Source organism: Olea europaea, chromosome 10 (assembly GCF_002742605.1).
Source record: "Olea europaea var. sylvestris chromosome 10, O_europaea_v1, whole genome shotgun sequence".
Lineage (NCBI taxonomy): Eukaryota > Viridiplantae > Streptophyta > Magnoliopsida > Lamiales > Oleaceae > Olea > Olea europaea.
The window spans coordinates 23,743,142-23,760,358 of record NC_036246.1 but is presented as its reverse complement, the minus strand read 5'-3'; the positions used below and the strand labels follow the sequence as shown (position 1 = coordinate 23,760,358).

Genomic DNA, 17,217 nt, shown 5'->3' with positions numbered 1-17,217 from the left:
AAAAGGATTTGAAATAGTCAAAGATGAAATCTTGATGTTTAAAGGTCGATTGTGCGTGCCAAAGGATGAAGTGTTGAAGAATGAGATTATGACGAAAGCTCACTCTTCTCCTTATGTTGCACATCCAAGCAGAACTAAAATGTATCGAGATTTTCGTGACACAATTTGGTGGGAAAATATGAAGGGAAAGATAGTCCTATTTATGTCCAAATGCATGGTTTGTCAACAGGTGAAGGCTGAACATCAGAGGCCGTTGGGGCCATTGAACCCCAAGGACATACACGGATGAAAATGGGAAAAGATTGCAATGGATTTTGTCGTTGGTTTTCCAAGATCAATGAGAGGTCATGATGCGATCTGGGTGATCGTGGATCGACTTACAAAATTTGCTCATTTCTTGCCAATTCAGTCAACTTATAACTTAGAACAACTTGCACAAATTTATATGAGAGAGATTATGGGGCTTCATGGTGTTTCAGTTTCTATCGTATCAGATAGAGACCCGAGGTTTACTTTAAAGTTTTGGATAAGTCTTCAAAAAGCTATGGGTACCAAGTTAACATTTAGTACTGTATATCATCCTCAAACTGATGGACAATCTGAACGAATTATCCAAGTTCTTGAAGATATGTTGAGAGTTGTGTCCTAGATTTGGGTGTTAAATGGGAAAATCATTTGCCGTTAGTTGAATTCGCATACAACAATAGCTTTCAAGCCACTATTGGCATGGCACCGTAGGAAACTTTGTGTGGTAGACGTTGTCATTCGCCATTATATTGGGATGAAGTTGGTGAAAGGAGAATTTTGAGTTCAGAACTAGTCGAGAAGACTGTGGAGGCTATCTATAAAATTAGATCAAGAATTAAGACTGCCCAAGATTGTCAAAAGAGCTATGTTGACAAAAGGAGAAAAGAATTGACTTTCGAGGTTTGAGAGAAAAAGTATTTCTCAAAGTGGCGCCGATGAAGGGAATACTACGATATGGAAAGAAAGTGAAACTAAGTCTTGGATTTATCGGTCCACTTGAGATTCTTAAAAAGATTGGGAGTGTGGCATATCGTTTAGCATTGCAACCTGAACTATCAGAGTGCACAACGTATTTCACGTTTCTATGTTAAGAAAGTATATCTCGAATCCTAGTCATGTAGTGAATGCTCGAACACTAGATGTCCAGAGTGACATAACGTACAAAGAAGCTCCTATAGTGATTCTAGAGAGAAAATATCATGTTTTGAGGAATTGAAAGGTTCCAATAGTCAAAGTCAAGTAGAGTAAACATGGTGAGGATGAGGCTACTCGAGAAAGAGGAGAAGACGTTTTGGCCAAGTATCCAAATCTTCTTAAACAGTAAGTTAAATTTAGATGACGAAATTATTTTAAGTGGGGGAGTTGTAGCGAATGAAAAAAAAAGTTTTGTTTTCGTTTCAAAACAAAATTTTCTTAGAACTCAAATATAATTGGGTGATATTATTTCGTTACTACGACACCTCCTAAAGAGTTTAAATTAAAGCTTTGATCACGATAGTAAAGTTTCGCGTACTTGTTTTTAAAAATTTTGTAAAGTGTCGAAATCTCATTTAGACGACAAAATTTTATGTTGTTACATTATTTTTAACGACACATTTTATATTAATTGCTACCTTAAATTTTAAGAATTAGATACGCTTATTATACTCAAGGTCAATTCCATTATCTTGATTTCTTCTTGCAGTTTTTCCATCCACTTAGTTTATTTAACTACCCCACTTTCTATATTAACTTCCATTTTATTTGTTAACTACCAAAATATATATGTATGAATATTAAACTGTTTTTTTTTAATAAATTTGGAAGTTATGTTGCACGTACGAACCCTCATTTGTAAAAATTCCAACTTACCAATTTAATAACTTCCACTTTTCCCAATGCCAAAACCGTCCCTGTTCATCCTTTGCATTTAAAGAATTACATTTCAAATTTTTAACCACGCCCATTTGTAACTTCCATTTTAAAATCATTTTCCCACTACCACTTCATTTGGAATTAGAAAATAATAACCGTCCCTTTTCATTTTAAAGGCCATAAGTTAAATTCGATAACTCAAATTTAAACAACTTTAGTCACGTTTTCTCTCCCACTTTATTTTGCTCTTTTCCATAGATTAAGGAACCTTTAAATCTGAAAATTCTTTGGAGAGGACGCTAAAAGTACGTTGCATTTTATTTTTTGGACACGAAAGGATCAAACTCCAAATATTAAGGTATGGGTGTTTGCAACACTTTTGTAAATGATGTAAGAATTATTTGTTTTCATTTTGCATCAAACCTGTTATCGTGTTATTCATGAAGTAAACGATTGAAGGTGACACTAATGACCAAATTTTGTATGTGTTGATATGTTACTCATGAAGGAAGCACCGTTTGGTGTTTCAAATAAGAGAAAGGTATTGATGGTGATACCAATGACCAAAGTTTGCATTTATGAATATATTTCAGTGCTTTCGTACTGAGTATTATTCGTGATACTCATCCCTATTAAAATTTTACATGTTGAATCGAGGCATGGTAGTGGTTTGGCAGAGTGACAAGTGCTCGATGATTTAAAAAGCTGTCAACTTTCTAGTAAAATTTCCAGTTTGTGTAAATGTGTTTTGAATACTTAGATGGCACTTTTAAAAATGTTTAGATGTCTATTTCATCTATTTTTATATGCATTTTATGTCGATTATAATTAAAAATTGTTGTATTTGACTATACATGAAGTTTAAGTATTGCTGTAATGAAATTTCAGATTCTGTCCTTCTACTCAAAGTAGCATACTTGGGCTACAGTATATGTTTTAGAGTGAAATTAGTGGGATTTGAAAGATTTATGAGTCTTCTAATAGTGGCCATTGGAATTATCCAAAAATATTGTCTAGAGAAAAAGTTATGCCCGTTGTAGTAAACTGTGTTAGGTCAGATCCGAATTTTATGTCCAATATAGCCGAACAATATTTTCATGCTTCGAACATTAGCGTTGAGACCCCGAATTTTTATATGTTGTACAAATATGAAAGTTTTAGTCTCTATTGAAATTTTAAAATTTTTAGTCATCGTTTATTAGACCAAACATATTTTTCTTTCCACTGTTGCGAAGCTTGTAATTACTTAATTTTTCCCAAATGTTTTCCAAAAATCAAATCTTACCATAAGTGTCACATGGACAAATGTCTCTCATTATTTTTCATATATTTCGAACTCCAAAATTTTTCTCATTTACATTTTTTTTTTGTTGGGGTTAACATCAAAGGGGTCAAACCAAAGAAATATTGAATTTATTTTATAACGTTTCAGGTTCCGAAAGTTCGGGGTGTTACACTCACGGCCGATGAGGGAGTAGAATTGCTCTGTGAGAGTGTGGTGTGTTTGGGCGTGAGATGTGAAGGGTAAAAGTGGAAAGTCGGTGAGAATGAATTGAATTTGTACCGATGTTTTGCCAAATGATTTTCAAATATTAAATTGGTGAACAGTGCTTCAATGATCCAAAAAATAATACTTAGCATGCCCGAACATCCACTTAATAAAATCTACTAAAAGTCTAGTTTTTATCCAAACCAAAATGAGGATTAAGTACTTTAAAATTATTCTCAATGAACAATCTAGCCAAGCATGAAACACATTTTTTTATTTAGCTTTTGAGCTCGAAGCAAATTTCAACATTTATTTTTCTTCTCTCTTATTTCCTAAGGACTTCATATTTTATTTGGAATAGCTTCTACTTTTGTATCTTGTATGGGAGCTTTTAAAGAAACCACATTAGCTAACTCCTCCTTGAAACGCTTGTAATCAATATAGCATTTTTAGAAAATGATCCCAATAGGCTCAAAAATAACTTCACGATCTCAAAAGTCACTTTTAAACTTTTTAAAAACGTATCAAACAAAAATTCACTAAACTATCAACTACGTAAAAGGAGCTCAAGCAACACTTTCAATTGTGATAAGGCATAGGAAGAATTTACCTATTCAAATATTGAATTTAAAAGGATCTTTAAGCATATCTTCAGAAAGATTATTAATAACTTTTTAGAAGGAATAGTGGTGAAGATCCTGAAATATGAAAATAATAATTATAAGTAATTTCGAATTGTGGTTGAAATAAAAATTGGACTTTAACTGCATAATAAAAATAACTTCTCAATTACTAAAAATATTTTCCCAAATAAAGGTTAATTCACATCTAAACAAGATAGATAATGAAACTCCTATCATATTCTCGATTTTTTTTCTCTTCAATCGGTAGCTCTCCTATTAATCATCGATTGTTGAATTGTAACTTGATACGGGTTATTTATGTGCTCGACACATCCATTTCAAATGAAGTTAACTCAATTCATCCTCGCTCTAAGAATGTAAAAATACATTTGACAAGTATTTATAAACACGAGCCAAAAATGGACGACTAAAGACATGGCTTAGTTTCGGGATAGTAACAGGGCGGGATGGGATTCCCTGCCCCATCGGGCATTTTCCAACCTCGTACTCACCCCCTTACCCGTTTAAAGCAAGGCGGGGAGGGATGGGGCACTTACGTACCCGTTTAATTTTTTAAATAGTTTTTGATAATTCATTTTAATGTCCACGTTCATTCAAGTGAAATAATAATATAGTTATTAAGTACTTGTTTGTACCCCATTATTTGTAAGTAATGTATTATGGAATAGTAATTGATATTGATATGTGTGGTTAAAAAATAAGAATTTTTTTTTTATTTACATGTAATATTATTTTAATAAAGAATGTATAATTGAAAATAAGTATTGTAGAAAAAATAATGTGGTAGAATGTCGAAAAATGGTAGACAAACAAAGCCTAAATTTTTAATTAATTAATTTATGTTTAAAAGTTAAATTATTCAAATATATTTGATAAACTAAGGCTTTTATTGTTTATCATATTCTTTAGAAAATCTTAGTTATCATTTTCTATTAGAATTAATGAAATTTCGTGAAATTTTTCTAAAAAAATAATAATAATAAGTGGGATCGGCCCCAGTTACCAGTATCTGCCCCGTACCATCTCGAGACAGAACTTTTCATCTCATACTCGACCTGATTATCCGATTAAATGAGTAATTTCCGTCCCATTCAAGATAGGTCCAAAAATATCGAATTTGACAGGTATTTTTCACATCCCCGACTTAGCCCAGAGTCTTTCTTTTATCCTTCACCAGGCAGAGACTAGTTTGACTCTAATATTTTGGCCAAAAATCATGGTCAAGGAATAATCCTGTGTTTCCTTGCACATCGCTATTCACTACCAACTTCTTCTCAAGTTTAAAAAGCTGCGCAGGTGCATGCGCAGTACAAATGCAATTTCATTTCAATTTATGCTTAGATTTATTTCAAAATTAAAATTTTTTAAACCTGAACTCTGCATTTCAATTATCGGAATTCGTTGAATTCACATATCGATTTTCTATCGCTTCAGGTGTTAACTGTAAATTAATTTTGTGTTTTGGGAGTTTAAATTCTCTCTCGTTAGGTTTTGAAGTATAATTTATAGGTAAGTAAAATTTATACCTTGTACGCAGATATCTGCAATGGCTTCTTACAGGCCATACCATCCGCGGCCACAGTCAAGTTTCCGTCCTCCACTGCCAGCGCCGCCGAGTCGAAGTCTTCTTCAGCCTCCGGCACCGCCGCAAACGCAGGGCAATCCAAATCCTCAGAACTGGGGCACTTATAGCGGCAAAGAGGGTTCGGCATACAATCATAACTATTCACAGATGAATCCGAGCTCAAATTATCAAAATGCATGCTACGGACCATCATCCCAACAGCATTTTAACCATCCACCAGGAAACCAACCCCCGCCACCGCCTCAACAGCAGCAGTTTCCGTATCAGCCACCAGCGCTGCCATCAGAGTCTTCTTCATACCCACCACCGGTTCCAGCTCATCCAGCCTATTACCCACCTTCTCAGTATTCCCAATTCAATCAGCCTCAATCTTTGCAGCCTCTACAACCATCACCTCCTCCTCCTCCATCTCCACCACCACCTCCGCCACCACCGCAGCCCTTGTCTCCTCCCGCACCCCCTTCTTCTGTACTTCCTGCCAGATTCAGCACAGAGAACAGACATGCTGGTGAGAAATCAGGGTATAAAAATCTAGAAGCTCCATCAAACCAACAACAAAAGCCCACCTTGCCGCCTTTTGGCCCAGTTCAAAGATCAGGTAGGCACGGGCAACCACGTAGGGTTGAGACAGAAGAGGAGAAAAGGTTGAAAAGGAGGGAGTATGAAAGACTAAGGCAAGAGGAGAAACACAGGCAGCATTTGAAGGAGTCTCAATATAAAGTGCTGCAGAAGACCCAAATGATGGCCACTGGGGTGAAGGGCCACGGGTCCATTAGCGGGTCGCATATGGGGGACAGGAGGAGTACTCCATTACTAAGCGGTGACAGAATTGAAAACCGATTGAAGAAGCCAACAACTTTTATCTGCAAAATGAAGTGAGTGCATTTGAGCTGTCAAATTGGATTTTACTGTTAATTTTACTTTAATTTTGCCTCTTGATTTGCAAAATATGGTTGTTTAGTAAAATCCAGGAGCTATTATTGTGAATTCTTTGATATTATTTTATTGTTGCGTGATTTAATGCGATGTAAGGCATTTAATTGTATCCTGGGCTATTCTTTTTAGTAATTGCCACATTTAAATTGATTTCACGAATCTAGGATACAAGCACGCACACACATTGTTGTGTGTGAGTTCGGTTGTTTCCTGTTGTATTGGTGTTTATCTAGTGTGTTGTGTGTATTCAAGATGTCAAAATTATAAGGTTGCATATGCTAACCTACAGTTACAATTATTTTGCTTTACATTTGCATTTGATTTAGGTAAATTTGTGCTTTTCATGTTTCAATTGAATGTGAATTGGGTGGCGTATCATTTTACTGATATTTCTGGCTCACGAAATCTTGGTGATCTTCTCTATTCTATTTTTTGAAAATATATTCTATTACCTTCATTAACAATAGTGAAAAATATTGGACTAATGTTACTATTGCAACTTCCTGAATATTAGTGGATACAATATGTCAAATTGATAAAACCTAATGCGGGAATGTTGGGTGGTTGGTGGTTTAAGAAGTCTCTCAACTCGGGAATCTTACGCATTGGAATGGTAGAAGACCTGGATATTTTTCCATATATGTGTCGTGTTGGATGACTAGAGCATGCTGCTTCTGTCTTTCCACGTTGAATCCCAAGTGTTTCATATTGCGTTTAGTCCTACTGGAGACTGAATCTGAGTTTAAGTTTAGGTGCGGGTCTAAGCTACAAAAAGGGATTGGGAATTCAGGAAGCTCTCATTTGGTTGCCCTTTTTTCTAGTGACTTTTTCAATTAGTTTTATGTCTTTATCATTCATTCAATATCCAGTTATAGAGATAAGTTGCTTTTAAGGAAGAAAGATTATTCTGTCCGTTACATTTTATGACAATCCCTTATTATCCTTCTCATTATATTTCTTCTATCTCATGCATTGCGCATCCCTTGCTTCAAATTAAAACCCTTCATGCACTGCTGTCATCACTTCTCACCCTCCTACCTTTTTGACCTTTTTATCATTCTACCTTATAAACTGCCACCGCCGACAGCCACCTAATACTGCCATTTGGTAACCACTCCTTCCCCTGTTCTCGTGAATTCCCTTCTCTAACGTTTGGCATCACAGTGTATTTACTCAAGTCACCATTCCAACATTAAAGTCTTTAAGCGGTCAATTTGTGTTCCTCATCGATAAGAATAACATTTTTTGTATAAATACTATAAGTTTGGTCAGATCTAGGTTGAACAAACATGGGATTGGTAGATAAAGTACCTAAGATCCTAGGTTTCACATCGGAAGTCTTCCTTTGATAAGCAAACAAGTCCTAAGGTGTCACGGAAACAGAAATTGCAGACATCAGATTTCTTGTGTTATGTCGGGTAGAGAAGAGTGGTACATGCATATGATGATGTAAATAATTTCTTGTAGATATTGCAGGTCTGCATGGGATTTCTTTCTTTTCTTGATATTGCTGTGAGATTGAGAATGTATAATTATGTGTTTTAATTATTTGATTTGGAAATTTAAACTTTATTTTTTATTTATTTGTCTTATTGGTTTTCACAGAGGTTGTATGCATTTTTGTTTGGGTCTCTCTGAATTAATGATACCCCCTTGCAAAGAACCATGCACCTGACCTATTGTTGCGGTGGACTTTCATATGGAACATCTTGTTTTAACTATTAGATTTGGAGAATTTACACTTCATGTATTCATCATTCTTTTTTTAATTTTCAAGGAGGTTGCATGGTACCCTCTAAATTAATGATTTCTTCTTGTTTGTTGTTACTAAGTACTAACTATGCAACTTCACTTAAGGTTTTCATGGACTTTGTAATGAGTTCATCCACGTGCCACTCTCTGTTTTGACTGTTTGATTTGGACATTTTACACTTAATCTAGCTCTCTCTCTCTCAGCAACAAGGTATTATGAATCCATGCCTTAGTTCTTTCTAAAATAATGATGGCCTGAATAACCATGTAAAGACTCACTAGAACTGTCATTGCATTTGTGGTTAATTTGATAATTTCTCCTCAATAAAGTAGTTTTAGGACTCATTTCTGGTGTCAATATAATTGTCTGATCAAGAGATTTTCAGCAGACTGCATTTGATTTTTGCTTTTCTTTATATTTTCAATTTCTTTAAATATAATATTCACCAGTAATTTGTACTCTTTGTAGGTTCCGGAATGATCTACCAGATCCGTCTGCAAAGATGAAGCTTTTGAATTTTAAAAATGACCCAGATCAGTATGAAACCTTACTTCTTTATCCTTTAATTTTTATAAGACACTCGGTAGAGAGTATTGTTGTTGCTGATTTAATGCTTGCTGTGCGATTTCCCTAGCTGTCAATGTCATGCTATTGTGTGTCTACACCTCTGCTTTACCAACACTTGTGCTGCTAGTACTCGCTATCAGTTGAAGTCTTCCTTTCTGAGAATAAACAACACATTTTGTGGTTTTTTTTGTGATGATGCTCCCCGTGTTAGCTGAACCACAAACAAAGTGCTATAATTTTTTATAACCATAGAAAGAACTCTTTAAAGCAGAATTTATTCAACAATCAGGGTTTTATGCCCATTTATTTGGTGGAACTGGTTTATTTTAGTTTGACGTGTGATTGGTTTATCAGTTCTGTTCCCAAACTTTGGATTAATTACCAGAATACATATGATTAACTTGTGGAATTGTCCAAGTTTACATAGTATGTAGTGTAGTTTGTCATATTTACATTTGTAATTTATTCAGTCTTTTAAATAATATATTCATGGATTTGTTATTTTTACATTTTGACAACAGGACTTCTAAGAATTGGAACCTACTTAAAAACAATTCTAAATTATGACATGAAACAAATAGGTTACAGTAAGCCTTTGTATAACCTATGCATGGCAATGAATCTAATGATTAATACTTCCTCCTAATGAACAGGCCCCTCACTTCCTTAGGTTTCAGATATATCAGCTAACAGTCCTAAATTCTGATAGTATGTGCCAAACTGCTTCCGTTAATTGTCATCATTTTACCACTTCATCATCAATGCTGCTATGATATCTGTAAATATGTTTGTTTTCTGTCTTACCTATTCAAAGTTGATTGAGGGACCATGTTTTTTCTCAATTGCAGATATGTGCAGAATGCGTTCTTATTTTAAATTTTTATAAGCAGCTTCTCTTTGTGCTTGAAACATTTTTCTGTGTTGCTTAAACATCTATCCTTCAGCTCATCATGGCTGCTGATTAACAAATTGCATTTTTGTTATTGACCTAACTGGTAAAAAAATGAAGGAGTCTTTATATTGATTGTCAAAACTGGCCCTTATGTTTTCTGTTCAACGCTGTCAGCTCATTAAACTGTAGCAGAACAGTTTATTCTTGTCCTCTTGTAATCTGAATTCCTAGTTTTGCTCCTCCGGTTGACATATCTTTTTGATATTGCCATGATAATTTTTTTAGTTCTGACTTTTGGTGTTGTAGATTTGTTCATGAATAGTAGTTGAAGTAAGAGAGGCATTTTTGTTCTGACTGTCCCCAAATAACAATCAACAGGCATACTGCTGGAGCTCTATTTCCCGCCTTTACTTTTATTTTAGAGATCATAATTTAAGCCTGGAGATGCATCAAATAGATAATCAAATCATTGCCAAAACACTAACAACCACCTGGCCGGAAAAATTTCATCAGTAAACAGGAAAAGCAAAATCACTCAACCTGTACTTTTCCTTCCAAACTACGGTGGTAGAGCTCATAAATTAATCCTGCAGATACACCAAATACACGATTACGTCGTTGGAGAAGAATCACAAGCCTCAGCTATATGTCGAACCGGACCTTGGGATACCACTCGACCTTCTTGATCTGAGTGTATACAAGTAAGTTTCTTCATTCCATTGTGCTGCTATTCTCACCCTAAAAATTTATGATAGTACTTTCAACTGCAACACTGTACTAAATTCCTTTTTTATGCTTATTTTACTAGTCCTCCTAAGGGGGTGAAGTTACCCATGGATCCAGAGGATGAGGAGTTATTGCATGATGATGATCCGATAACCCCAGTTGAGAAAGTCGGCATAAAAAGGAAAGCAAGGCCCACTGATAAAGGCGTATCTTGGCTAGTGAAAACCCAGTACATATCTCCTCTCAGTATGGAGTCAACAAAACAGGTATTGTTTAGTTATTTTCTAATAATTAACCATTACGACAATCGGTCCAATGCTTAGCCACATGATTTTTATGTTAAATGCAGTCTCTAACTGAAAAACAAGCAAAGGAATTGCGTGAATCGAGAGGAGGTCTGAACATTTTGGAGAATTTTAACAACAGGTCAGTTTTATGTTTATATTTCTTGTTTGGTATCGAAAACTTCTATATGGATATTGTTTGCATTTTTGTTGAGATCAGGATAATATTATTTTTCGCTTTCCTTAGGGAAGGGCAAATTCAGAACATTGAGGCTTCATTCAAGACAAGCAAGTCAAAGCCTGTTCATGCAGTCAACCACCAACTTTACCCTAGAAGGATATTACCACTTATCCCTTATTTTGAGCGGTACAGTCTTTATCTGTGATTTATTAGTAAGCACCTATGCATGTGAATTTATTTGAAGGTAAAAATGCATGGTGCTTATCTGGTGGGGGTGGGGGAATGAAGTGATTATGATTTTAGTTCACCTTGTGCAATACTTTAATTTTGTTTTATACAATATTTTCTTTCGTTTTTGAACATTTTTGGCTGTTTCTGATGAGGAACTTCATTTCATTTACAATCCATCCTCTATAATCTTTTCTTTTTCATTGAGCATGCATGTGGTTCCTTGCCTAACTTCCTAAGATTTGAGGATGTTAAGACTTTAGAGAAAGAGTAAAAGAACATATTATTTAATTGTGCTTCAAGCTGATTAAATGAGATGATATGGATGGGCAGTGTTAGAGAATTACATGTTATTTGATTAAATGAGATGATATGAATGGGCATTGTCAGAGAATTTTGTGTTGTTTTCCATTATTGGCATAAAATTAACAGCAAATTATTCAAATCTTGCAAAATATTGTTTCGAGTCTCATAATCTTTTCATTTCCTCGATACTACTAGAGATCAAGCATTATGGTGGAAAATTGTGTTGAAAATTGTCATAGACAGAGAAAATATTTTTTATTTCTCTTTATATTTTCCAATTTACAACTTCATTACATCCAATTTATATTACACTAGAAGAAAAGAAAAGGAAAACACGATCTACGAATTATGGAAATAAATCACCCTACCAAATAACTCTAAAAATACAATATATAATTAATACAATTTTCATTCTAGATTTTCTACACTTCCCCTCAAGTTGAACTGTAGATGTTGATCATGTTCAACTTGCAATTGAGATCATCAAAGGTGTCTCGAGATAATCATTTGGTAAAAATATCTGCGGTTTGTTCTTTTGTAGGGACACACGTCGTGCAGATAATCCCATCTTCCACATTTTCTTTGATAAAATTTCTGTCAATTTCTACATGTTAGTTCTGTCATGTTATACTAGGTTGAGAGAAAGTTGATAACTGCTTTGTTATCACTATAAAATTTGATTGGAAATTCTATTTCAACTTTCAGTTCTTCAAAAAGTTTTTTTAACAATAAACCTTCACATATTCCTTGTGCAACAACTCTAAATTCAGCTTTAGCACTGCTTCTAGCCATAAGATTTGGTTTTTTGCTTCTCTAAGTTACCAAATTTTCCCATAAAAATGTGTAATATCCAGTGGTAAATCTTCTATCATCAATTGATCCAGCCTAATCTACATCAATGAGTACTTCAATTCCTTTCCTTTTATTTTTTTGAAGAGCAGTTCTTTCCTTGAGGCGCCTTTCAAATATTTGAGGATTTTGTATATTGCTTTGGGAGAGTGCATATGTTGACTAACTATGCTTACTGCAAACGCAATGTCAGGTCTGGTGTGTGAGAGGTAGATTAACTTACCAACTAGTCTTTGATATCTATTTGTTTCCACTGAGTTCCCTGTATCCTTGGTCATTTTTTCCTTCCTTAATAGGTGTGTTGCTTGGTTTGTATCCTAACACACCACTTTCACTCAAAAGATCAAGAATGTATTTTCGTTGGGAGACACTAATACCCTTCTTTGATCTTGCAATCTCTATTCCTAAAAAATATCGTGTTTGTCCTAAGTCTTTTACTTCAAATTCAGTAGCTAAACACTCATTCAATCTTCCCATTTCAGCCATGTTGCCCCTGGTTAGGATTATATCATCAGCATATACAATTAGGATTATTTTTGTCACATCTCTAAATTGTTGAAAGAACATGGTGTGATCAGATCGCCATTGCTAGTTGAAGAGAAAGATTATAAATTTCTTCTTATTTAATATGAGCTATACATCGTCCCTTTTATAGTATAAAGAAGGGAAAAATAAAAGGAAAGAAAAAATTGCCTACCAAATCTAAAGATTACAATAATCAATCAATCCATTAATTACAACTCTAACTATGGAAATAAATAATTCCATTAATTACAACTCTAACTATGGAAATAAATAATTCCTAAAATTATCATGATTTCATCACTCCCCCTCAAGTTGGATCATAAATGTTTATCATATCCAACTTGAAAATGAAATCATCAAATTTCTGTCTTGATAGTCCCTTGGTGAAGATATCTGCAGTTTGTTCTTATGTAGGAACATAGGTCATGCAAATGGTTTCTTCCTCAACTTTTTCTTTTATAAAGTGTCTGTCTACCTCTACGTATTTTGTTCGATCATGTTGAATTGGATTAAGAGAGATGTTGATAGCTGCTTTGTTGTCACAATAAAGTTTGATTGGTGGCTTTATTGTGACATATAGTTCTTCTAGGAGCTTTTTTAACCATAGTCCTTCACATATTCCTTGCGCAACTGCTCTGAATTCAGGTTCGGCACTACTTCTGGCAACTACGTTTTGTTTCTTGCTCCTCTAAGTTACTAGATTTTCCCATACAAATGTGCAGTAACCTGTAGTAGATCTCCTATCATCTGTTGATCCGGCTCAATTTGCGTCTGTGAAGACTTCTACTCCTTTTCTTTCATCCTTTTTGAAGAATAGCCCCCCTTCCTGAGGAGCCCTTGAGATATCTCAGTATCTTATAGACAGCTTCTAAGTGACTTTCCTTTGGAGAGTGCATGTGCTGACTTACCAAACTAATCGCAAATGCTAGGTCAGGCCTGGTGTGTGATAGGTAAATTAGTTTTCCAACCAATCTTTGATATCTGTCTATTTTTACAGGATTTCCTTCGTTGCCATTTTTTCTTCCAATATCTATGGGTGTATCACTTGGTTTACATCCTAGCATGCCAGTTTCAGTTAGAAGATCAAGAACATATTTCCGTTGTGATACACTGATCCCTCGTCTTGATCTTGCAACTTCCATTCCCAGAAAATATCGCATTTTTCCCAAGTCCTTTACTTCAAATTCAGTGACAAGACTTATTTTTAGTCTTTCCATTTCTGTTCTGTTGTCTCCTGTCAGAATGATATCATCAACGTATACAATCAGAATAGTTTTGGTACCATCTACAAACTGCCGCAGGAACATAGTGTGATTTGACTGCCCTTGGCGATATCCTTGATTTTTCAACACTTTTGCAAATCTATCAAACCATGCTCTTGGTGATTGTTTGAGTCCATATAGTGATTTCTTTAGCTTGCATACTAGACCTTTTTCCTCCTCCTTACAAAAGCCTGGCGGTAATGTCATAAATACTTCTTCCTCCAATTCCCCATTCAAGAATGCATTTTTAATATCAAGTTGCTGAAGAGGCTAGTCTAAATTTACTGCTATTGACAAAAGGACTCGAACTGTATTCAACTTTGCTACTGGTGCAAATGTCTCTATGGAGTCAATACCATAGGTTTGAGTATATCCTTTTGCAATCAATCGGGCTTTATACCGATCTATTGTCCCATCTGCTGTGTATTTTAAGCTGAAAACCCATTTACATCCCACAGGTTTCTTTCCTTGTGGCAACTCCATTACTTCTCAAGTTTCATTTTTTTCCAAAGCACGCATTTCTTCCAAAACTGCCTCCTTCCATTTTGGAACTTCCAATGTCTCCTGAATATTCCTCGGGATAATCGTATTGTCAAGGCGGGCTGTAAAAGTACGGAATTCTGAAGATAGAGCAGTATATGACATGAATTTTGAGATAGGGTGTTGAGTGCATGACCGTGGTTGTTTTCTGAGGGCAATGGGTAAATCGGTATTAGATAACTCTGATACTTTCTGAGGTGGAGCTACCATCGGTTCTGATTCTTTTGGTGCTTCAGTCATGAGATTCTCTATGTACTTTGATTTTGGCTGTCGTGAGTGAACTAATATCTCCTTATCCTTTTGTTTTTCTACGTCTCCCCCTGTATTCAAATTTTCCTTTGTTAATGGCATATTAGTATCGGATGGAGGAATAAATAGAGAAGGTTCAGGAGAGGAGAGACTGAAGTCAAAGAACCGATCTATTAAGATCTCCCCCTGAAGAGAGGTTTTTTCAAAGTATGGTTTATTTTCGAAAAAGGTGACATCAAGACTTACAAATGTTCGTTGTGTGGGCGGATCATAGCATTTGTATTCTTTTTGTGCAGGAGAGTAGCCAATTATGACACATTTAATTGCCCGGGGATCAAGTTTGTTTCTTTGATGGGGATGGACATGTACGAAGGCAGTACATCCAAATACTCGTAAGGGTAGATTGGACGAGAAGTTGGGAAATATTTTCGGAATTTTTGGATGGGAGTTTCAAATTTAGGGCTCGACTAGGCATTCGGTTGATGAGGTAAATGGATGTAAGGACAGCATCCCCCCAGAATTTTTTAGGCATGTTTGTAGTGAACATTAGGGAACGGGCGACTTCTAATAAATATCTATTTTTACGTTCAGCAATCCCATTTTGTTGGGGAGTATCAACGCATGAACTTTGATGAACTATGCCATGTGTTCTGAGATAGTCGCCTAAGATGTTATTGAAGTACTCTGTGCCATTATCAGTGTGTAAGATCTGGATTTTGGTTTGGAACTGCGTTTGAATCATAGTGTGGAAGTTGATAAACACGCCCCGAACTTCAGATTTATCTTTTAGTAGGTAAATCCAACAAATTCGAGTATGATCGTCAATGAATGTGACAAACCATTTAGAGTGAGTACGATTTGGAATCCGTGAGAGACCCCATACATCGCTATGAATCATGGAGAATGGCTTTGATGGTTTGTATACGGATTTTGGAAACGGTGTACGCTGATGTTTTGCAAGTTCACAAATTTCACATTGAAGGTCAACTGTCTTTTTATTCAAAAAAATAGAAGGTAGTACACGTTTTAGGTATTAAAAGTTGGGGTGTCCCATTCTAAAATGCCATAACATAATTTCGCTATTTCTAAGGACAGACGCAGAATCACAAATTTTAATTTGACACTGTTTACCCACATCTGCCTTGTCAAAGTAATAGAGTCCTTCACTTTCTTTAGCACTGCCAATCGTCTTCCCCGATGATAGGTCCTGAAAAACACAGTAAGATGGGAAAAACTTAGCAGAACAATTTGAGGATTTTGTTAACTGACTTATAGACAATAAATTGCAAGATAAATTAGGAACATGAAGAACAGATTCCAAGGTTATAGAATTAGAGATTTGAATAGTCCCTTTTCCTGCTATGGTGGACAGAGATCCATTTGCAATTTTAACCTTGAGATTACCGGCACATGGGGAGTAAGATGAGAATAAGTGGTAGGAGTCTGTCATGTGGTCCGAGGCTCTTGAGTCAATGATCCAGAGTGTTTTTGGTTGAGTGGCAGATTTTAAGGCCCTCAAAAAATTACCTTTGTGCGCTAGTGAACTTGACGGATTATTGGTTTGGTTTGATGATTGTAGGCTAGAAAACATTTTGTAGATCTGTTCCATCTACTCGGCATTAAATGCACCACTTGATTCCTTGGATTTTCCTCCCTGATAGTCAATTGATGCCTGATTTCCACGGTATTTATTACTTTGTCTAGGCTTCCAGTTGGCGGGTTTTCCATGCAAATCCCAACACGTGTCTTTGTTATGTCCTGGTTTACGGCAATGCTCACACCAAGGTCGTCCTTTTTGCTGCCTTGGGTCTGACCCATTTGTCGTTCCTTTTGAATAAAAGCCCGTATTCTCAGGCCCATTTGTTGACCCAAAATTAGGATTTCCTGGGCCATATTTTAAAAGCCCCAGTCCATTGCCTTTTAGCCCACTGTTAGATGGCCCAATAGACGACCTAGTAGATGACCCAATTCCTTTTGACAGTAGGGCTGAAGACTCACTCGCAGAAATCGATCCAGCCACGCCTGAAGGACCTCCGATCATCTCCAACATAATTTTTCTCCGGCTCTGTTCGCGCCTGACCTCCACGAACACCTCCCTCGTCGACGGGAAGGGTTTTCGGCCAAGGATTCGTCCCCTCACTTCATCTAGGTCGCGGTTCAGTCCGACCAAGAATTCGAAGACCCTTTCGTTTTCCAGCCTTTTTTTTAATCGAGCACTATCGCCTGCGCAATCCCATGCCTCTTCGGTACTCAAGTCGAGTTCTTGCCACAAAGTCGACATCTCCAGGTAATATTCTGTCACATCTCGATCGCCTTGCTT

The 17,217-nt window shown here is 35.9% G+C and overlaps 1 protein-coding gene across 2 annotated transcripts in view; it reads left to right on the top strand.

Annotated features, from left to right (window-relative positions):
* Window positions 1–5,223: 5,223 nt before the first annotated feature.
* Window positions 5,224–17,217, top strand: part of LOC111401569 (protein PAF1 homolog) — a 28,613-nt gene continuing 16,619 nt past the window's right edge. Inside the window, exons 1-7 of one of the 2 annotated variants that reach the window (XM_023029363.1) lie at window positions 5,224–5,310; window positions 5,552–6,474; window positions 8,757–8,825; window positions 10,341–10,448; window positions 10,556–10,739; window positions 10,823–10,899; window positions 11,005–11,124. In XM_023029363.1, coding sequence (XP_022885131.1) covers window positions 5,561–6,474; window positions 8,757–8,825; window positions 10,341–10,448; window positions 10,556–10,739; window positions 10,823–10,899; window positions 11,005–11,124 — 1,472 coding nt within the window. In that variant the 5' untranslated portion in view covers window positions 5,224–5,310; window positions 5,552–5,560. Of the gene's footprint in view, window positions 5,311–5,341; window positions 5,449–5,551; window positions 6,475–8,756; window positions 8,826–10,340; window positions 10,449–10,555; window positions 10,740–10,822; window positions 10,900–11,004; window positions 11,125–17,217 lie in introns of those variants that run through there. The other variant, XM_023029362.1, reaches the window with a different exon arrangement.